At 42.8% G+C, this 23,233-nt stretch overlaps 1 protein-coding gene across 1 annotated transcript in view; it reads left to right on the top strand.

Annotated features, from left to right (window-relative positions):
- The first annotated feature begins 996 nt into the window (after positions 1 to 996).
- Positions 997 to 23,233, top strand: part of LOC129695758 (guanine nucleotide-binding protein subunit alpha-14) — a 177,351-nt gene continuing 155,114 nt past the window's right edge. Inside the window, exon 1 of the mRNA XM_055633032.1 lies at positions 997 to 2,975. Coding sequence (XP_055489007.1) covers positions 2,855 to 2,975 — 121 coding nt within the window. The 5' untranslated portion in view covers positions 997 to 2,854. The remainder of the gene's footprint in view (positions 2,976 to 23,233) is intronic.

The following is a 23,233-nucleotide window of genomic DNA, read 5'->3' on the forward strand; positions in this document are numbered from 1 at the left end:
GTGAAAGACACTCTTTGGTCTGCCCCAACTTTATTGACTTTCCAGCAGAGCGAGATGTCCATTAGTTAATGTTGCCGACTGGCCGACTCCGGACTGCAGGAGTAAGTGACGCACTGAATGAAGCCTGGTTCGGCCGAGGCTCTGCGGGGGAAGGCAGCAGTCTAGGGTCCTTCTGCTGCTGCACATTGGGGGTGGGGGAAGGTGGGGCAGGGGGGTGGTGGAGGCACCCCTCAAAATAAGGGATAGGATTTCATGCTGCGGAAACTAATATTTTGAATTTATTTTGACACCACTGGAGAGTTGTAATGTATTGATATCAGATATATCCAAACGTATTTTGATTATCTTCCCTAAAAGGTGTTTTTTTTAAAAAATCGGACGGAAATACTGAAATGTTTTCTGCGTATAACAGGCCTGCACAACCTCTCGCAATGAACCAGCAGATCATTTCAGAAACATACTACACATACACGAGTCTGAAGGGTCTCGACCCGAAACGTCACCCATTGCTGCTCTCCAGAGATGCTGTCTGGCCCACTGAGTGACCACAGCAATGTGTCAGCCAGCTTCTGCAGTTCCTTCCTAAACATTTCAGAATGTTTTGTCATTGCCTGTCAATTCAACAGTCCTCCCCAACCTTCCCGAGTTTCATAAAACAATATATATTTTAAAGTTTTACTGTGACCTGAGCGCGTTAGAAATTTCGCTCAGGTCTACAGCAAAGATCTGTGATCTTTGGTCTGCAGAATCCGCTCCAGCAGTTACCAAATTCTCGACGTAAGGTGGCGCCTACAGTGCGGGCGCCTCATGTTGCTCACTCGTTATCCAAATGACCACCATTTACAACAGGTTGCAACAAACAGCTCGTTTACAACAGGTTGCAACATATCGAAGTTTCACACCCGGCATTAGATTCCGAAATTGGACTGGGTTTGGGGCCAGTTTTACGAGGCGTCTCCGGCTTTCGTGGCCGTTAAGGTGTTTATCATATCTGGCGCAGTCTTTCCGAGGGAAAATAAATGAAGCACATTTATTTGGGGACATAAAGGATTGTATATGCTGGAATCTAGCGCCGAACATCTTCCGCTGGACTAACTCAGCAGGGAATGGAAAAGGAAACTGATCATTTGTCATGCTTTGTCCCCCCCGGGTCCGAAGAATCCCGACTTAAAACGTCGCTGCCCCGTTCCCTCCACAGGTTGAGTTATTCGAGCACTTTGTGTTTTGAACATATTTACTTGCCCGACAGAACACATCTGAATGAAGTCGGCAAAGACAGGCGAATTGTTCAACAAATAGGCAACACATGGGGAGAGAGGGGGCAATCACATCTGCTGCTATGGAAGCAAACAAAGTCGGAACAAATCACCAGGAGTCAGAGCCAAAGATCTTTGGTCAGAGCGAGGTGGCTTTCGATTACATTAAACGCCTAAAAGTTTCTCATTGTGTATCATTTGTGCCCGTCACGTATGTAGCCAATACGAACTTGTCATTTTCAGAGATTGAATGGTGGGACATTTAAAAATGGTTGAATTGTCCACGTCAACCTTGTTAACGATAATCGGCGAGGCAGAAAAATAAACCTAAAGACCAACATTTGGATTGTATTTGAGAGGGACGGCGGCCACCGGGAAACTTTTGGACCCCATGGATTTGGTGGAAACTTGAATCTGAAATAAAAGTTGGAATAAAAAAAATAAAGGAAAACAATTTAGCAGTTTTAATAAATAGGTGAAGATTTTGCATAACAAGTTATCTGCAAACGAGGAAATGACTATTCGTCAATGGACAAGCAAGGATCAATACATTTTAGTAGAGATTTATGAGGTGGTATTTCATTTGGAGAATGCTCAATTTAGCAGATTGTAAGGACAGATATTAATAAATTTGTCAGCGTGGATCTTTATTACAGTGTGGATAATTTAAAGTTAATGATATTCAGGGTTATTTCAGGCGTTCAAAACTTAGACAACATTTTTCATTTTACCAATCACGTTCAATTTGTAACGGCAAATCTGTTAAGTATTTCTCCGTCGGTGTACCAACCCAATATGTCTCTGTTAAAACATTGTAAGTGTTTAGATGACTTGTAATATATATTGTTTGATTATTCCAAGCAGTTTCCTGTTAGTAGTGGCTTTAAAAGGCTTGAAAATAGAAAAAAAAAGTGTAGCAAATCTGAGATAAAAACAGAAAATGCTACAAAGATCATGGATCAGATTTTTTTTACCCGTTTCGGATTCCACAATATAGCCAGCGTTTTCTGTTTGGTTGAGGCTAGGTTTAAAAAAAGTGCACAAATAGCAAAATAGCATGCAGGAAAGCAACAAGAAAAATAAACACATTGATAATTAAAATAAATGTTATTCCACCAGCCTTGCTAAAGTAACGCCATTTTCCAACAGACATTATTTTGGTGTAGTTTTGCCCTCGTCTTCATGTCGCACCGCCTTTTTTTTCGTAGTACGACAGAAACCCTTGACCGCCCGGTCCATGTCAGGCGCCTGACTTCTGGCGCTGTGAGTTTGGACACGGTTTCATTTTCCTCTTCTCTTCCCCCGCCCACTTTACAGCTCCGGTTACCAGCAGCAGCAAGCAGCTCGCAAGTGCAAGTTACTCTCAACCGAAGATAACTTTGTTTTGCTTTGAAAGGGAGAAGGAGGAAGAGAAATAAAACCATAGTTTGTATTTGTGCTGCTCCATGGCGTGGCCGTGCTGAGCCCCGGGCGCCCGGTGACTGTACAGCGGCGGCGGTGTCAGTGTGGTCTCCTCTCCCCACAGTGTCGGGCGGGCGGGCAAGCGTGTGTGTTGTTACTGCTACTGCTGCTACTGCCAGAGGGGTGTTTGCTCCACCATGGCGCGCTGCTGCCTGTCCGACGAGGACAAGGAGTCCCAGCGGATCAACGCCGAGATCGAGAGGCAGCTGCGGAGGGACAAGAAGGACGCCCGCAGGGAACTCAAGCTGCTGCTGCTGGGTGAGTGAGTGAGTGAGTGGCGGAGACCGCTGTGTTGGGAGTTAAACCTGAGACCGGCAACGCTGTCCCTACTTCCCACCTACTCACCAAACCAAAGATCTTGGAGCTGCTCTAAGATCTTTGCACCAAACAAACTCCTCTCTCACTTTCACTAATCTTGCATTCGGTCATCTTTGTTTCTTGTCGACTTCTGCAGGCCCGAATCCCCTTTTGGTTTCCTTTCCTTCAATTTCCCCTCCCATTTTCCATCAGCTTGATAAATAATTCAGTAAATGTTGCCAAATAAGTCAGATTACGGTTTTTTGTTTTAAATTAGCCAAAAGTGGAAGCGAGCTTGGTGGTGCTTGGTGTTTGGTGTTTGGTGGTGGGTCATTTGGCCGTCCTCTTCCTCCCCATTCCTCCTCCCCAGGGCTTTCCAAGCCGCACAGAGTTGAAGTTAATGAAAGTTGGCGGCCTGTGCTTGCCTCCTGTAACGTGATCCCCACCCAGGTTGTAACAGAATGTGGATAGATTGTCGAGGCTTGTGCTGGTAATGGGTTAACATGTCTATTCAGTATAAAATAAGTCGTAGTGTTGTAGTTGCTACTCCTTGCTTTCCTTTTACTCTCCAGCATTGAAGTTATTTCAGAGTAAATTAACCTGTTTTCTACTCAGATTTATTGCACTGCAGACAGGTGTCTACATTTCGATTCAATTGGTAACTGGAATTATTACTCCCAACAATTTGACAACATCGGTGTCAATTGCATGATGCGTGTCCCAGCCTTTAATTTACTTTAGTGCTTCACAAAGTGGATGGACGTGATGGGTGTGGCGATGTGCAAGTCGGAGCATAATGATTTCCTTGATTTCGATATCTTGTTTTAATTGTTTTCATTGGTATTCCAAACTGGTCCTTCCCTTTTAAAATTTGTCATGCATTATTTTAAAAAACTCCTTCGCACAAACCCACCTGTGATTTTTATTTGTCAAATGCATTTAAAATATGAACCCCTTCATTTACCTTAGGAAAAAATGTACATTAAAATCTGGCAGAACAAGTTATTTACTAATTTCCCCCATGAGGTTGCATTAAGGAAAGTTCAACTGTCCAAGTCAGCAGAAGTGGGTTTTCTTACCAAACTGCTTCCCTTTACTTCATAGAGGTGTTCTTGATTAAGGAGTACGATTTTACCCGTTTTGAACAAAAAAGGCCCACATTATTCAGGTTATCAAATTTTCTCTTTGATATTCTGGATAGGATTGTGCTATGATTTACCAATGGGCCAATTGCTTAATTTAGCCCGTTTTTGATTCTGTTAATCCAAGATCTGTACCGTTGAAAATAAAACAAAATGCAGCTGTTGGATATCTGAAATAAAAATAAAATGTTGGAAACACCCAGCAAGTCAGGCGGCAAGTGTGGAAAGAGAAACAAAGTTAATGCTTCGTGTCTAACCATTTCCAGCATTTTTTTGTTTTTATCTTTAGAGTAGGTTAATCTCAATATTTGGGTGGATATGATCCATTATCATTCATTTACACACGTTGGGGATTAAATTGACACTACTTGAGTACTGTTCTGGAAATGTGAGAAAATGTAAAATTATGCTCATGCACAATGCAGTGAGTTTTTTGCAAAAAGACTTACAGGGACATGAGAGGAGAGGAGCTACGTGGGAGAGGAAAAAGCTATTTGATAGTCGATCATCAACCAACAGTAAAACAATGAAAATAAAAAAATAACCTGCAGCTGTTGTAAGTCCTGAAATAAAGAAGAAAAAGCTGGAAATACTCAACTAGTAAGGCAGCATTTGTGTAAAGAGAAACTGATTTAACGTTTTGGGCCAAAGACCCCTCATCAGCACCTGGGTAAAATAGTTTAGTTGCCTTTTTGATGACTGCAAAGACTGCATTATAAGTTTAGAGTTATCAGGTAACTACTTCCAGGAGCTGAAGTGGGAGAGACAGAAGGAACGTGATACAGTGAGTAGGTGACCCTGGCTATAGAGGGGAAATTGACCAGTGTTTCTGCTTCACCCATGTGCCAGAAATGTAGGCTTTTGTCTGGGGCTCATGATGGACGTGTTTGCAGACACTTCCTATTCATTAAGTTAATATTTGGCAAGATGACACAAATTATCTGGTTGATGTGGAACAATGCCCTGCAACACGGATAAACAATTGAAGTGAAATGAAAACTAATGTGTTAAGCGTTTTTTTTGAAGATCAGCAAACACTCTTTGAAATGGAATTAAGCTGGAAAAAAATTACAAAGCCAGCTGTCATTTACCTTTCACACCCATAGTTGTGTCCAGCTGATGAATGAAGGACTGGTAATGAGTTACATATTCACGCTGTGGTATGGAAACATGGCAGAGACATTTCTGAAGTATCATGTATGTGAATCAGCAAGAAATCAAGCTATCAATATATGTTCAGACCAGTGTAGGGATGGAGATCACAATAATTGTGCAGCTTGGGAGTTGTATTTATAGGAAAATTATTTTATAACTATGATCATAGTGGGAAAACAATGGTCTTTGCAGGATTATGTAGAAATCGTATCAAGATACTATTAGTCATGGAGTGTCATAGAGTGATACAGTGTGGAAACAGGCCCTTCGGCCCAACTCGGCAACAATGTCCCAGTTTCATTAGTCCCACTTGCCTGCGCTTGGTCCATATCCCTCCAAACCTGTCCTATCCATAGTCCCAGCCTCAACTACCTCCTCTGGTAGCTTGTTCCATACATCCACCACCGTTTATGTGAAAAAGACACCCCTCTGATTCCTATTAAATCCTTTCCCCTTCACCTTGAACCTATGTCCTCAGGTCCTCAATTCCCCTACTCTGGGCAAAAGACTCTGTGCATCTACCCGATCTATTCCACTCATGATTTTGTATACCTCTATAAGATCTCCCCTCATCTTCCTGTGCTCCATGGAATAGTGACCCAGCCTACTCAACCTCTCCCTATAGCTCACACCCTCCAGTCCTGGCAACATCCTGGTAAATCTTTTCTGAACACTTTCAAGCTTGACAATATATTTCCTATAACATGGTGTCCAGAACTGAACACAACATTCTAAATGCGGTCTCATCAAGGTCTTATACAACTGCAACATGACCTCCCAACTTCTGTACTCAATACTCTGACTGATGAAGGCCAAAATGCTACCTGCGACTCGACCTTCAAGGAACCATGCACCTGTACTCCTAGATCTCTCTGCTCTACAATACTACCCAAAGGCCTACCATTTACTGTAGGTCCTGCCCTTGTTCGAGGTCCCAAAATGCAACACCTCACACTTCTCTGTATTAAATTCCATCAATCATTCCTCTGCCCACCTGGCCAATCGATCCAGATCCTGCTACAATCGTTCACAACCGTCTTCACTATCTGCAAAATCGCAAACTTTTGTATCATCAGCAAACTTGGTAATCTTGCCCTGTATGCTCTCATTCAAATCATTGATGTAGATGACAAACAGTAACGGGCCCAGCACTGAACCCTGTCACTAGTTGCAGACATCCAGTCTGAGAAGCAACCTTCCACCATCACCCTCTGTTTCCTTCCATGGAGCCAATTTGATATCCATTCGGCTATTTCTCGGATCGCATGCAATCTAATCTTCCAGAGCAGCCTATCATGTGGAACCTTGTCGAACGCCTTACTAAAGTCCATGTACACAACATCTACAGCTCTACCCTTATCAACCTTTTTAGTTACGTCTTCACTGGCTTGAAAGTATTACATTTGCAGCTCTTTACTATTCTACCATATTTTTCAAAGACAGGGTCTGCATTCTTTTTAGTTTGCTGTCATATTTTTAAAATTGTATGATGCTAGATCTTAATGACAGAAGTAAAACTAATATAATCAAAATTGCAACAGATACAAATAGCAATTTTGGATGACTCAGAAGTGCAAAGTGCAGAAGTGTGACTAAAATAGTAATAGCCAGTGGAACACGTGTGTTGCTCACTATTCATGTTACATTTTGAAAGCATTAATCTTGCCTGTTTCCGTTGAAATTTACTACTAAAGCTTGCCATGTTATTCCTAATTTGAGGAAGGACATTCTTGCTATTGAGCGAGTGCAGCGTAGGTTTACAAGGTTAATTCCCGGGATGGCGAGACTGTCATAAGCTGAGAGAATGGAGCGGCTGGGCTTGTACACTCTGGTGTTTAGAAGGATGAGAGGGAATCTCATTGAAACATATAAGATTGTTAAGGGTTTGGACATGCTAGAGGCAGGAAACATGTTCCCGATGTTGGGGGAGTCCAGAACTAGGGGCCACAGTTTAAGAATAAGGAGTAAACCATTTAGAACGGAGACGAGGTAACACTTTTTCTCACAGAGAGTTGTGAGTCTGGAATTCTCTGCCTCAGAGGGCGGTGGAGGCAGGTTCTCTGGATGCTTTCAAGAGAGAGCTAGATGGGGCTCTTAAAAATAGCAGTCAGGGGATATGGGGAGAAGGCAGGAACAGGGTACTGATTTGGGATGATCAGCCATGATCACATTAAATGGCGGTGCTGGCTCGAAGGGCCGAATGGTCTACTCCTGCACCTATTGTCTATTCCCCACTAGGCATTAAGCTTTAAAAGTAATTTCTTGTATTTTAGATTCAATATGTCATGCTTTGATTTATTTTTTAGCAATTTTACTATGATTAATGGTTTAATGTGGTGCCTTAAAATAATAAATGCTCTATGACGCACATGCTAACATGAACATAATTGCATTTGCTTTAATTAATAGGTGGCACCTACATTTATCCTTCTGTAAATAAAATGTATATGCATGGAATTCCAGGAGAATTGATTTCAACATGAAAATGGGCAAAATGAATGAGTAAAATAACAATGTTTTAATTATCTGTTGTCTACATAATAATGAATGATGACTAAACATTTGTGGCTGCTTAAATCTTTAAAATGGGCTGTGGGTCACGAGGTGTAATGTATTTTGATGCGTAGTTTATAATGGACCACTACCATCTACATTTAATTTTAAAACTAGATATTCCCATTTATTGTTGCACCAAAATGGGAAGCTAATGCACGATATAGGTGTGGTGTCAGTGTAGGCATGTTACACATGTGTGTCCTGTTGTCCAGTTCTAAATTGTGTCAGATCTATTGTGTGTTGACTGTCTCGTTGTAAAGGAAACTGTCACCCCTCATCTTTAGATTGCATGTAGTTCTTGTAACCATTCTAGATTGTTGAAAGTTCACAATTCATATATATAGTGCAAATTCTCAATGTTTGTTCGAGCCACATGGTAAATTTATGAGATAGGGATTTTGAAGAATTTAAGAAATAGGGATTTTGAAGAATGACAATTAGTAAAATAGAGGTGTTAAATTGGGTCATGAGGGGTAAAATGCTAGAAGGGTTGGGAGAGAAATGCAGCGTGGTTTCTGTGACTATATTATTAGTGCGGGTCTGTGGGTTGCAAAATGGCAGACAAAAGTTAGAAGAATTTATTGTTTAAGGAAATGTTTTAGATTAGGCAAATTATAGCAGTGCGGAATGGTTAGGATGGATTTTAAGACAGAAAATTAAATCACTGGTGATAGTTCATTCTGAAGAAGCAGAGTTTTCAAATGGACGGACGATGATACTTCCATATTATGGTGCAGAGGGATGAATTTCTTGTGATGAATATCTGATAGCATCTTGGCAGCTTAAAGTAGAGAGATGGAAATGTGAATGCAGAGCAAGATTTAGGATTCATTGGCAAGAGCTCCCGTTTCATTTCTGGTGAAAATAAAATACATTTGTTTTTCAAAATTTTTTTTTTTCTGTTAATTTGTATCTTTGATATGCTAGCTTATTGTTTCAAATTTGTGTTGAGTAAAGTTGCAAAACAAAAGCATTTGTGGTAAATAAATATGTACCTTGAGATCCCAGGTCATTTATAGATGTTCTTTGGAAGTACAATATATGTATTCCTGGTATAGTCCAACCAACATTACATTTTGTGTTTACATATTTTAAAGTTCCATATTTTATGCAATTGGAATTTAATCACGAATTCATTCAGAGTTCATTATTTTTATTGTTCTTAAACAAGGGTGACAGATACTGCATATTACACCTGTGTGCCCATAAATGTATCACAAATTGAATAGGGAAAACATTGCTGGAATCTGCCAGATTAGTTAGTTATGGCTGTTTGGGGATAAAACTGATTGTTAGTCAAGATAAGCCAAGCTACTGTTGGCATCCATTTAAAAGTGACAAATTAAAAATAGGAAAGGCAGTGATGACAATATTGATATTTTTTAAAAAGGCAATAAAGATTGCTAGCTACTTTTTTTCTATATACTAATGCCACTGAATGAATATTGCATGTGTAACTGAATTTGGAAGTTAATCTAAGCATTTGGAAGTTTAAGCATTTTAAATAGTTTTAACCCTTGACCTGCTGAGTTACTCCAGTGTCTCTGTTTGAATCCCACACACGGGCAGCACAGTGATGCAGAGGTAGAGCTACTGCCATAAAGCGCCAGAGACCCAGGTTTGATCCTGACTACGGGTGCTGTCTGTCCGGAGTTGTACGTTATTCCCCAGACCTTCGTGAGTTTTCTCCGAGGTCTTCGGTTTCCTCCCATTCTCAAGATTTACAGGTTTGTCGGTTAATTGTCCCTAGTGTCTGTAGGGTAGTGTTTAGGGCCTGTTCCACTTGCTGATTTTTCCCGCGTCATATCAGTGTCGCCAAAAGATTTTGAATATTTCAAAATCTAGAGGCGCCAAAAAAATGTTGCGACACTTGAAAAAACACCGCGTGTCACGTCATCATACGTTATCGCGCCACGTATTTTTCGGTGACCTGATACATCAGTCAATGATGCCGGCAGTCGCTGAAAAAATCGCCAGTGGGACAGGCCCTTCAGTGTGCCGGGATCACTGGTCTGTGCGGGCTCGGTGGGATGAAGGGCCTGTTTCCGTGCTGTATCTAAATTAAACTAAACAAAATAAGCAGTCTACGAATCATTTAAAAAAAAAAAATCCATTTGAAATAAAAAGGGTGATCTCTGTAAATTAAACATGAATTTATATATGTTCTATTTAATTAACTTCCTTTATAGAGAAGGAAACCTGTTGTCCATGTTAGTCTCTTTGATCTCATACCAATGTAGTTGACTGAAACAATAATCTAGAAACCCATAACATTTTTATTTCATTAAGTTTTGCGAGGAGTTTCTGCTTTTTGGTTTTCTCGCATCTGCATTCTTTTGATTTTCAACTTTTCATCGTTGTAGAATCAATATGCCTGGACACACCACCCAACAGCACCTCGGTTACACAGGTCCTGATTCAAGAAGCCATTTCTATGTCTTGGGGCCAATTAGGGGTGACTGATAGTTTGTTATTTTAGTGCAATGAGATTATGGGAAGAAATGGGAAAACAGCATAAATATTGTCAAAACAGCATGTTTCTCCTTTAAATCGTACAATAAATGTTTAGCTAGTGTCAGCCATGTTACAAACAATAAGGAAACTGACGGGGTGGGGGTGTTACAGGGTGCAATGTGTACAATGCTACCCTCATTAGTGGAGCAAGTGTATAGATGGTAGACTGCTTTATATTCCCAGGCATCAATGTCACCAGCTGGGCTGTACATTCTTATGCGATAGTCAAGGAAGCGCAGCATTTACTTCGACATCTAAGATGATTTGGCATGTCCAGGAGGATTTACTTCAACTTCTGCTGATATGCTATAGAAGGTATTCTGACTGAATGCATCTGGTAGGGCAACTGATTTGCTCTTGATCCCCTGAACTGAGAGAGTGGTGAATACAGGCTCGTCTATCACAGATCCGGCACTTCCTTCCATGCAGTTTTTCTTCACTGGGTGTTGCATCAGGAAGGTTGAGAATATTGTAAAGGATGCCCATCACCCTGAGTGTTCCCTTCCTCTCTTCTACCTTCCAGGAGAAGATGCATGTGCTTGAAAGCTTGGATCTTCAGACTTAAGAATGTTTCTTCACAACTCTATGAGACTCCTGATCCAATCAGCTCTGTCACACCCCAATTCAAGAGGTGCTGCCATAAACTCTTACTACTTCATCCTGTTATTCTATTATTGTACTTGAATATTCCTTTGCACTTTGCATTGCACCATAATCTTGCAAAATTCTGCTAATTGGCTTTCATTGTTGTATTTATTGCTGTATCTATGGTCATAATAATAATAATAAATGTTATTTATGTGCGCCTTTCAAGAGTCTCAAGGACACCTTACAAAACAGTTGGAGTCGGTTGATGTAGGTGGAGCTGATGCCAAGGAGAAGTGAGTTGCAATAGTCCAGTCGGGAGGAGATGAAGGCATGGATGAGTCTTTCAGTAGCAGGAGGTGTGAGAGAGGGTCTGAGTTTGGCGATGTTGCGGAGATGAAAGAAGGAGGTTTTAATGACATGGCGGATGTGAGGCTCAAGGGAGAGGGTGGAATCAAAGATCACGCCAAGGTTGCGGGCCTGGGGAGATGGGGAGACAGTGGTGCCGTCGATGGTGAGAGTGGGGTTATTGATTTTGCTGAGTGTGGCTTTGGAGCCTATGAGGAGGAATTCTGTCTTATCGCTGTTGAGTTTGAGGAAGTTATGTTGCATCCAGGTTTTTATAGCTGACAAACAGTTGATATGGGAGAGGGGGGGTTGTGGGGGGATTTGGTGCCGAGGTAGATCTGGGTGTCATCTGCGTGACAGTGGAAGTCCAAGTTGAAGTGGCGGAGTATCTGACCAAGGGGGAGGATGTAGATGACGAGTAGGAGGGGGCCGAGTACGGAGCCTTGGGGAACGCCTTGAGTGACTGTGGCTGTAGCAGAGGTGTGGTTGTGGAGAGAGATGAAGTGGGATCTGTTGGAAAGGTAGGAACGGAGCCAGCTGAGTGCAGAGCCTTCAATGCCGAGGTCTTTGAGTCTGGTGAGCAGGATGTTATGGTTCACTATATTGAAGGCTGCGCTCAGGTCGAGGAAGATGAGGATGTTGAGGGAACCAGTGTCAGCAGAGGTGAGGAGGTCGTTGAGGACTTTGAGGAGAGCACTTTCTGTGCTATGGAGGGGGCGAAAGCCAGATTGGAGGGGTTCAAGTAGGTTATACGCAAGGAGGTGGGAATGAAATTGTGACGCAACATTACGCTCCAGGGTTTTTGAAAGAAAGGGGAGGTTTGAGATTGGGCGGTAGTTAATGAAAGAGGAGGGATCATGACCAGGTTTCTTTAAGATTGGTGTGACAGCAGCAGTTTTGAAAGCGGAGGGGACAATTCCTTGGGACAATGAGGAGTTGAAGAGATTAGTGAGGTAGGGGCAGAGAGCGGGGAGGCAGGACTTCAGCAGATGAGTGGGGAGAGGGTCGAGGGAGCAAGTAGTGGGTTTGGAAGAGCTGATGAGTTTGGAGATTTCAATAGGGGTGACCAGGTCAAACTGGGAGAGGAAGCAGTGTGGAGGAGGGGTAAGGAGGTCAGTGGAGATGTTGAAAGGATGGGCCTTGGTAGGTGGTGGAGTAGATGCTGGGGAGTTGGGTCATGTATATGGTGTACAGTGTGATCTTTGGGAACAAGGAATTTAATTGCATCCTGGTATATATCACAATGGAAATAAGCTAATAGGGAGGTTGCACGGCAGTCGGGTCACGACCCATGACCCGTACTGTTGCCACGCAACGCCAACTTGAGTACACACGGTGAACTGCAGGTAAGCACTTACCATGGATTCCAGTGTAGCGGGCCTGTCTTCTGTCCCAGCATCCGAACTCCACGCTGACCGGTTCCACACTCGCGGATCCCGGGCCGTCTATCTCCGCGGCCGGGGGGGGGGGGGGGGGGGGGGGGGGGGGGATGCAGCGCAGTCAGTGACTTGACAGGGACGTTGCCGGGGGGTGGGGGGGGGGGGGGGGGGGGGGGGTGGGGGGGAGGTGGGGATATGGTCTGGGGCCGGGGAGGTGCCGAGTGCGGTCAGTGACTCTGGGATGGCAGAGGGACCAGACTCTCCCCAACTCTGCTGCAGCTGACGGGGACATTGCCAGCTTTTCGTCCCCGTGTGTCTGCTGCCCGGAGCCGCGGCCGCGCTCAACCCGACCCCGTGTCACTATAGTCACTGCAGATAACTGAATAATCAAAGAGCTGAAGTGGTGATTCAAGTTGCTGGATCTGCAGAGTATGATATTTATATACAATCTGATGATAGTTAGAGTAGTTAAACATTTACATTACATAAAGCAAGAACAAAATTTGAATGTAATTTCACCATGCAAGGTAAATACAGAAAACGGGTTTCCTACAACCATCTCAGCCTTAACATGTTGGATCATTTTGCTGTTGCAGCTTTCTTTGATGATTGTGATGAATCAAGATAACCACTATTGCAGCTATTTAAATTATGTATGATTTGGACAAAGTGATGATCCGTGGTAACTGCACGCAACCAATGATCTTACTCAGGATTAATATGCTGTATTTGTTCTGAACTTGCCTTTTCTAATCTGTGTGGTCTCTATTTCAAAAAGTACAGGACCACCACCGGCAACTGCTGGTCTGGTGCCTCCTTTAATGCGGGCCAAATCAGGAGTGAGCATTTGAATTCTCTCCCGGATGTCCCCCAGAAAATATGACACCCAGGCTGGGTAAGGTGGCCAACCTTGACCTCATCGGGACTTCTGCGCGATCAGCGAGTCGAATTTTCCCCCCTGCAGCCAGGTATCTGGAACTCTGGTCCGACTAAAGCCGGCAGATCCGTCTCCCACAGCCGACTTCTGCGGTCAATCGGCGGGACGAATTTCCACTCTCTGGCCGGGTCTCTGGAACTCCGGCCTGACTGGAGCCGGCAGTTCCGTTCCCGTAGCTAATGTCCGAGGTCGACTTTGCGGGCTGGCATCTTGGGCCCCCCCCCCCTGCTGGCCTAGGCAGACCGTTCCAGTATAGTTGGACCCCTCTCTCAGGCCATGACCTATGTCATTATAATTTGTTTCTTATTCCAAAATTACTAATCCATATCCATTTTCTTTCTTACAGTACTTTGTTTGAAAAAAATCCAATGGTGTCTTTTTGGGTCTTACCTGAACTAAGCATTTTCTACTTGAATGACATCTTAATTTGTTCAAAGATATATTCGGTATTACTTGAATGGGGAGTGGCGTAGGAGTACTGAACAAACATCACATGAAATAGTAGAGTATACCTTTGATAACTGTGTACGTAGGTTTAGTTAATTTGTTAAAGACGTTTAGGTTTTTGCTTTGATTGTCTCATGTTCACTGAGTACAACTAAAACTCAGTAACAATGAACTTCCTTAAAGGTATCCTTGGGCATTGCATCCATTCCTTCCATTCAAACAAATAGTATTACAAGTGTTTTTCTACAAGTCTGTTTGCTCCACTATTATGTCCTCTCTTAAATTGTTGGCTCAAAATTGAGGCATAATCGGTGAAGCTGCAAGTTTGCAACCTATATCGTGCGGGTTGTGGAGATATTTGGAAAGTAGATACATTTTTGAAAGGAATTTGAGGTTGATGTGGAACTGGCACAGGAGGAGTTGAAGCTTAGGACAGATCATATTGAATAACAAGGTAGTCTTTGGGGGGCAGGTGGCTTAATCCTGTAACTACTTTGTGTGTTGTGTTTAATGCCCCATCTTGTACATTTTCCCTTCCCAAATGGTGACAAATATCTCTCTTTACTGGCTTAATCCTCTGCCTTTTTTTGATTTTTCTTTCACCAACGTATTGCTTACCATTGATGAAAGTAAGTCTATTTTGTTCTTGACCAGGATTTTTCACGAATTGGTGGACTGGAATTATAATTTAAGAGACACATCAGACAGCAGGGTGGCATGGTGGCGCAGCGGTAGAGTTGCTACCTTACACCACCAGGGAACCAGGTTTGATCCTGACTATGGGTGCTTGCCAGTACGGAATTTGTACATTCTCCCCGTGACCTGCATGGGTTTTCTCCAGTATCAAGTATGTAGATGTCGTTTGCGTTGATGGTTCAGTGCTTTTGGGAGGTATATATCTTCTTTACTTACATATGCATAATGATAGAAAATAAAATTGCAATGTCGGTTGAAACGAAAATTAGTGGAAAGTTTGTTTCCTCACATTTGGAATCATTGAATAATTGTGACATAATCTGGAAAAATTGTGGAAGCCTCAAAAATTCTATATTTGTCATTTGCTATCTGTAATTATTCATTATTGACCTTTAATTGGTTGATATAAAAAATGACCAATATAACATGCTTACCCTTAAATGATACCGTCCCTGATACCTGGGTTTTTCCAACAGTATTACCATACAAACAGGTATTCAATGGAGCTGAATGTTTGTGGTATCCCTGTTAGGCTGTGGGCCGGGCATCAAAAATGTGTCTAGAAATCGATTTTCGTGACCCACGTCACAGAACTACATGAAATTTTCCACAGATTCAGATGAAATATAATTGAGAAGGAAGTCATAACTCGCCAGTGCCGAAAGTTGCACATTAATTAATTAGACTAATTAGAAAATGAGACCGTGAAAGTAAGTGCCATCTAGTGGCCAATGCCCATATTACACCACGGGTTGCCTATTTCCGTGTTGCTGTCTATTTAAACTATATTATTATACACATATATATGACGTAAATATGACTAATTATATAATTAAGTATAATTATATTATAAAAATAATATGATGAATATAATTATGAGCGTTTATTTTAATGACACTGTCGCAGAGGTCCTGCTCCTGAACCAGCCTAATTAATGGGTGAGGACAGTTCTTGTGAGTTCCTCCCTGTACTGAACCCCACTGACTGCCAGTGTGCAGAGTGGGGATCACGGCCATAGTGGGACTGGGGCAGTTCCGGGCTGGGGGACAGTCCAGAAAGGCATCTTCCAGTCGCTTCAATAGGAAATTTAATGAGACTGCAGCCGAGGTCCCAGGTTTTAAGGGCTCATGAACCTGCCTAATTAAAGGGTCAGGGCAGATCCTCAGGGTTCCCCCATTTACTGAACCCCACTGACTGCCATAGTGGGGAGAGTGTGGGTAATTTCCATAGTGGGACTGGGGCATTGCCAGGCTGGGTGACAGACCAGTAAGAGACCCGTCTTATTTCTGATGTAAATGTCACATCCTGACCAAGAATCGAATGCTCTGATGTTTACTGGATGAGTATTCATTTTAAGCTCCAATGAGCCTATATTTATGTTAGAGACCCTCCCCCGATGGTGCCTTTGCAAATGAGGGCTATTACCTTTAACCTAAAATAACCCTAAAGGTGTTGCATTGTTTGAGTATCTGTAGTTTGTGTGTGTGTGTCTGTGTATACCTGTCAAACGTGTATGTGTGGATGTAAGTGTATATGTATGTATGGATGTGTGTGTGTGCATGGATGTGTACATCTATGTCTGCGTGCGGGTGGATGTGTGTGTGTGCAGATGTATGTGTGCATGTATATGTGTGTGTGTGTGTGCCTGCATGGAAGTGTGCGTACGGATGAATGTGTGTGGATGTGTGTATGTATTTATGTATGTGTGGATGGGTGGGTGGACTGTCGCACTGTCATTCACCAGCACGCCATTATCATAAGTAATTCACTCATTGTTTAAATAATTTGACCAAATAAACAGTGAACCGATCGACATTAAAATAAAACTTTATATAATCATTTATTTCCCCAATTTATTTGTTTACATTACATCTGATCTTCATCTGAATATTCTTCATTGGATTCCAAGTCTTTTGATAAGTTTTGATGTCCATTGATAAGTTGGTTCAAGTTCAAGTGGAGGGCAGAAGCTACAAAAAAAAAATCTCATAGTCATTAAGTCTGCATGGACTTCAATTCATAAAATTTCAACTTCTTAATGTTAATGAGAATAACACTGTTACTACCATAGATAGATAAGTTCAAGTCCACATACAGCAATTAATTTCTACATAAACATCAGCTATTTCTGACCATTTCTCACTCCAATGGAAACCTATAAAGTGCGGTGAATATTCCTCCGTTATTCTCCCGTGGTCGGGGCCAGGAAACGGCAGCAACGGACGGCACTATGTTCAGCCTTCCTCTCCCCTCGTGCCCCCCCCCCCCCCGCGGAGATGATCCAAACACGCTCCGCGTTCGCGAATCGGCCGCTTATTAATTGAGACCGCGGCTTCACTATGTTAAGTACATATACCCATAGGCCCCGCGGTCGGTGCACTTTTTCCCGGTAAGTTATCGCAGGCAGCTCCGAGAATAGATGTTAAAGAAAACTTATTAGACTTCAACAAGCTGGCATTAGTGAAAATGTTTAATTTACTTTGTTATGGATACACATAGTTTAGGCCCTCAACTTCATGAGTGAGCGAGTGAGTGAGCGAGTGAGTGAATGAATGAGTGAATGTACAGCCTCCAAATCTCATTTTTTCACATTATAAAAGGGTGCAATTAAATAAATTAAAGTCCATACAGATTAATTTTCATAAATTCAGACTTTAGCTCTTACCTTCAGTTTCAGTTGATTCACAATGTTTCACTGGTTTCATGACTTTGTGTTGCAGCACCTCAGCAGGGACTTTGCTTTCCAGGCTTTGTTCTACCTATCCACTTAGCTGCACATTCTTCAGACTTCTTAATGCTTTTCTCAATAAATTCAATTACCCTGCTGCAAGTTTCCACAACATGTATTCCACAGAACAACAAAGAACCTTCATCGGAATCTCCAGTAAAACTGGCATCAGTGAAATCCTCTCAACCATGTGTGTTCCCTGCCTTGCAAGCCTGAAGCAAAGTACGTCAATTCGGATGCCAACTGGCATCCGACTCAATGTCAAATGTTCTTTGATTGGACTAAAAATGCCCGAAAATCTTCAATTTTTTTCCATAATTTAATAAAAATGTGCGAGTTTTGTTCTTGACCAGTTTCAGCGATGTGTAAGTTGGGTCACGAAACTGCACAAAAAAAGCTCCTCTGCTATGTGTTTCAATCGTTGAAAAAAAGTGTTTCTGAAATTATTTTTATAATGAAAATCATAGTTGACATTTTTCAATCTTTGAGGAAGTGTTTAAAAATCTTTGCTTAATCGCTAGAACTGAAAGTGAAAGAATGACTTTGGGGAGTTTTTCCCCCAGTATCAGCCATTGTGAGCGCTATTGTTTTAAAACAAATTGAATCCAATACAAATTCTGGGCTTGGCTGGGCTGTTGTCCTCTCACACAAGCAGGTGTGGCCTGTAACAACGTAACAGATATTAAGAGCAGCAGGCAGTTTGGTCCTTTGACCCTACCTTCCCAGCAAAGATACTAGAGGAGCGCTCCTCTATAATCTTTGCTTCCCAGTCCCTAAAATCCTGACTAAACTTGTACCTGTGCCATTTGCAGTATTACCCTCATTTCCCTTGATTCACGTAATGCACAGAAATCTATCGATTTCTGATATGAATGAACTGGGCTTTAGACCTGCACAAGAAGGTAGACGCTTCCGCCTTCACGAGTCTCGGGCAGATGGGGTTCGTCAGCCTGGGAAGGCAGTCCATCTAGTAGAGTGAAAATTCTGATTTAAAACCTCCACGGCCTTGTGGCCATATCCAGTCATGGAAAATGCTCCAGGAGTGAACCTCAAGAAAATACGGAGTGGGAGCCCCTAAGGCAGTTCATCGTTGTCTACAACCTCGCTCTGGCAGCTCCTGCGACGGCGCTGGTGCCAAATTGTAACGGCCTTGCTGTTCCTTCGGATTGATCAGCGACGTGGAGAGGGGGGTCGTGCTGCATGGGCAACAGCCTGTCCTCCATATGACATCGCCCAGGCTTTCATCCGACCAGGATGCATCATGACCGAGGGGGGCCTAGGAAGAACTCAATGGCTAAACCTCCATAACCACCTGGGTTGGAAGAATTCCAAGAATTCTGCACAAAGACATTTCTCTATCTCCGTCATAAAAAGCTAACTCCCTATTCTGAAAACTGTGCTCCTCAAGAATGAATCTTCCTGCATCTAAAAATGTTGCAAGCTTTGATCTCTCAATGTTCTAAACTCTTGAATACAGGTGTAGTCTTGCAAATCTTTACATTGGGTAATTCTAATATCCCTTGAGGTAGCCTAATGAGTCCTTGCTATATTTCCTCTGCCCCATGTACGCCCTTGGGTAAAGATTCCAGAAGTGTTTGCAATCCTCCAGGTATGGTCTGACCAAGGTCCAGTACAATTGCAATAAGACTTTCTTTTTTTTTTTCAAATCTCATAATTAAGGCTGAAAATCATTTAGGCTTAATTGCATGCTGAACCAGGATGTACACTTTCGATAACTTGTGTGCAAACACACCAAAGTCCCTTTGGTCATCGACAGCCCAATCTCACAGTTTAATAAACATCCACTTGTCTGTCATGTGCCCTAAAGTGGACAATGTTATAGTTTTCCACTTTATGTTCGATGTGAAATGTTTTTGCATACTGACTGAACTTGTTAATGCTTCCAGAGAAGCCACTTTGCACTATATTAGGAATTCACAATTCCAACTGGTTTAGTCTCATTAGAAAACTTGGAAGTTTGAGATGTGGTCCACAGAACCAAATTGTTGATAAAAATTATGAAAGGGTGGGGACGAGCACAGATCACTGTGATACCTGTCTGCCAAACTAGAGGATATATTTATTCACACTCTTTACATTTCATCCCATAAAAATTTTCACATTTTTGTTTCTAGATGAGCTTGTATGTATGCTGTGCCTGTCCTTGCTGATAACCTCCTGTGGGACCTTGTGGAACGCCTTTTGAAAGTGCAAATAAACCTTATCGACTGGTTCCTTCTTACTGTGGTCAGATTCCTAAAATAACTTCACCTGTTTAGTCAACATGATTATTCTTTGATGTCAATCATATTTTGTTTTTTTAATCCAGGAGTCTTGTCATTGCAGTACAGATTCAGCCTTTTCCCAACTACCAATATAACCATATAACCATATAACAATTACAGCACGGAAACAGGCCATCTCGGCCCTACAAGTCCGTGCCGAACAACCTTTTTTCCCTTAGTCCCACCTGCCTGCACTCATACCATAACCCTCCATTCTCTTCTCATCCATATGCCTATCCAATTTATTTTTAAATGATACCAACGAACCTGCCGCCACCACTTCCACTGGAAGCTCATTCCACACCGCTACACTCTCTGAGTAAAGAAGGTCCCCCTCATGTTACCCCTAAATTTCTGTCCCTTAATTCTGAAGTCATGTCCTCTTGTTTGAATCTTCCCTATTCTCAAAGGGAAAAGCTTGTCCACATCAACTCTGTCTATCCCTCTCATCATTTTAAAGACCTCTATCAATCCCCCCTTAACCTTCTGCGCTCCAGAGATAAAAGACCTAACTTATTCAACCTATCTCTGTAACTTAGTTGTTGAAACCCAGGCAACATTCTAGTAAATCTCCTCTGTACTCTCTCTATTTTGTTGACATCCTTCCTATAATTGGGCGACCAAAATTGTATACCATACTCCAGATTTGGTCTCACCAATGACTTGTACAATTTTAACATTACATCCCAGCTTCTATATTCAATGCTCTGATTTATAAAGGCTAGCATACCAAAAGCTTTCTTTACTACCCTATCTATATGAGATTCCACCGTCAAGGAACTATGCACGGTTATTCCCAGATCCCTCTGTTCAACTGTATTCTTCAATTCCTACCATTTACCATGTACGTCCTATTTTGATTTGTCCTGCCAAGGTGTAGCACCTCACATTTATCAGCATTAAACTCCATCTGTCACCTTTCAGCCCATTTTTCCAAATGGCCTAAATCACTCTGTAGACTTTGGAAATCCTCTTCATTACCCACAACACCTCCTATCTTGGTATCATCTGTATACTTACTAATCCAATTTACCACCCCTTCATCCAGATCATTGATGTACATGACAAACAACAAAGGACCCAACACAGATCCCTGAGGCACCCTACTAATCACCTGCCTCCAACCCGACAAACAACCATCCACCATTACCCTCTGGCTTCTCCCATTCAGCCACTGTTGAATCCATCTTGCTATTCCTGCATTTATACCCAACAGTTTAACCTTCTTAACCAACCTTCCATGAGGAACCTTGTCAAAATATACCAAGCAACTGAAACGGTTTTTAGGGACTGTTTGTAAAATCTTGATTAACATGAGAAATTCTCCTTAAATCCTGCACTTTATAGTCAGTATTTCACATTGTGAAATCATATAATATCTTCTATCATCATATCTATCTATCTATATATTAAAACTGTGTGTGTGTGTGTGCGCGCCTTTGTGTGTGTGCGCGCCTTTGTGTGTGCGCGCCTTTGCGTGTGTGTGCGCCTTTGTGTGTGTGTGTGCTTTTGATTCCTTGGTCCGCCAAAAGCACAGCAAAAAACTCCGAGATCTTTTCCATTTCGCTCTTACATGCACTCCTCAAAACATTTGGACATTTTTATGGACACATTTTAAAATAAAATCCCCTCTCAAACTGCCCTCTCTCTCTCTCTGCCCTCTCTCTCTGCCCTCTCTCTCTGCGCACTCTCTCTGCGCACTCTCTCTGTCTTCCTCTATCTCTCTGCCCTCGATCTCTACACCCTGCCCTCGATCTCTACACCCTCCCTCTCTCTCTCTACATTCACTAATGCACTCCTCAAAACATTTGGACATTTTTATGTATTTATTTTTTAATACAATCCCCCCCCCCCCCCCCCCCCCCCCTCACTCATTTTGTCACCACCTGCTGGCCAGCGGCCATAACAGCTGCTGACGCCCGGCTCTGTTTGAAAAACGCCTACATTTTTCCCAACTGGGGTCTGAAGCACGTTCGGGGACCAGACCCAATGGGTCTGCACTTGGTCTAGTATCTATTAAAACTCTCTGTGTGTATGTGTGGGTGTATGACATTTTGCCTTTGAAACATATTTTCTCGCTGGCGGCCCACAGGCTCACTCGGGACCACTCCTGCCCATCCACTCCCTTCTCCCCGTACACGGGGTATGAAACGTTCGGGAATCGGTCCTCTGTGACAACCCGGAGATAACTGGCTGGCTCCGGAGGTACAGAGAGGATGCCCGCCACCACCCCTCAATCTCTACCCCCCCCTCTCCCCCTCCCTCTCCCTCTCTCCCCCCCTCCCTCTCCCCCCCCCCCCCCCCCCCTCTAGCCATGCCTACGCTGTTGGGGGTTATGCGTGTGGATAGGGTGGGGGATGGGGTAAAAGGAGCGAATGATCAATATAATATCTGGGGGGAGGGTTACTGTGTGTGGGAGGTGGTTTGTGTGTGTGGTCTAGTCCCCTTTGGTCTAGTCCTCCTTAAAACCTGTACTATATAGTTAGTATCCTTGGGGTGGGAGATTGCAACCCACGCCATACGCAAGAAGAAGTATTTTCCTGTTATTTATGTTGAGTGGCTTGTTGGAATGTGCTGTGTAATTCTAAGTTCATGTAAAGGGACATCCGTTGACCAGTTTCAGATTTGTGACCTATTCATTTGCCCATGGGGAGTATGACCTTCTGATTTTAATGTAAATAAAACTATCTGCCACATAAGAGATAGCTGACATTTGAGACAGAGCTAAAGTATTTTTAGTCGATGAGGAAGCTTGCCGGCAAAGTGGCGCAGTTGGTAGGTCCTCTACCTCAGAGCATCAGAGACCCTATTTCAATCCTGACCTCAACTTCTGTGTGGAGTTTGTATGTTCTTCCTGTGACTATGTGGGTTTTCTCCAGGTGCTCTGGTTTCCACCCACAATCCTAAGATGTGGGTTTGTATGTTAATTGGTCTCTGTAAATTGCCTCTGGTGTGTTGGGTGAGAATGCAAAGGTGAAATAACTAGTGAGAGTGGCTGATCAATGGTTGGCATGGACTTGGTAGACCGAAGTACCTGTTTCATACTGTATCTTTCAATCAATATATCAATCAAAACCAATATGTGAATAGACACCGCGTGGATATTTGTAGTAAGGAGGTGGTCTCGGGTGTGAAATCAGAGACTCATAAAGTAATACAGTATGGTAACAGGCCCTTCGGCCCAACTTACCCAGACCGGCCAACATGTCCCAGCTACACGAGTCTCACCTGCCTTGGTCCATATCCCTCCAAACCTATCCTATCCATATACCTATCTAACTGTTTCTTAAACGGGACAGTCCCAGCCTCAACTACCTCTTCTGGCAGCTTGTTCCACGCACCCACCACCCTTTGTGCGACTCGCCAACGTAAGTGGTGTTAACGCATTGTTTAATTTCTCAAGGTTGAAAATTTCTCTTGCGAGGGAGTGGGTTAAGCCTGTATCCT

This window comes from Leucoraja erinacea, chromosome 3 (genome assembly GCF_028641065.1).
Source record: "Leucoraja erinacea ecotype New England chromosome 3, Leri_hhj_1, whole genome shotgun sequence".
NCBI classification, from domain to species: Eukaryota; Metazoa; Chordata; class Chondrichthyes; order Rajiformes; family Rajidae; genus Leucoraja; species Leucoraja erinaceus.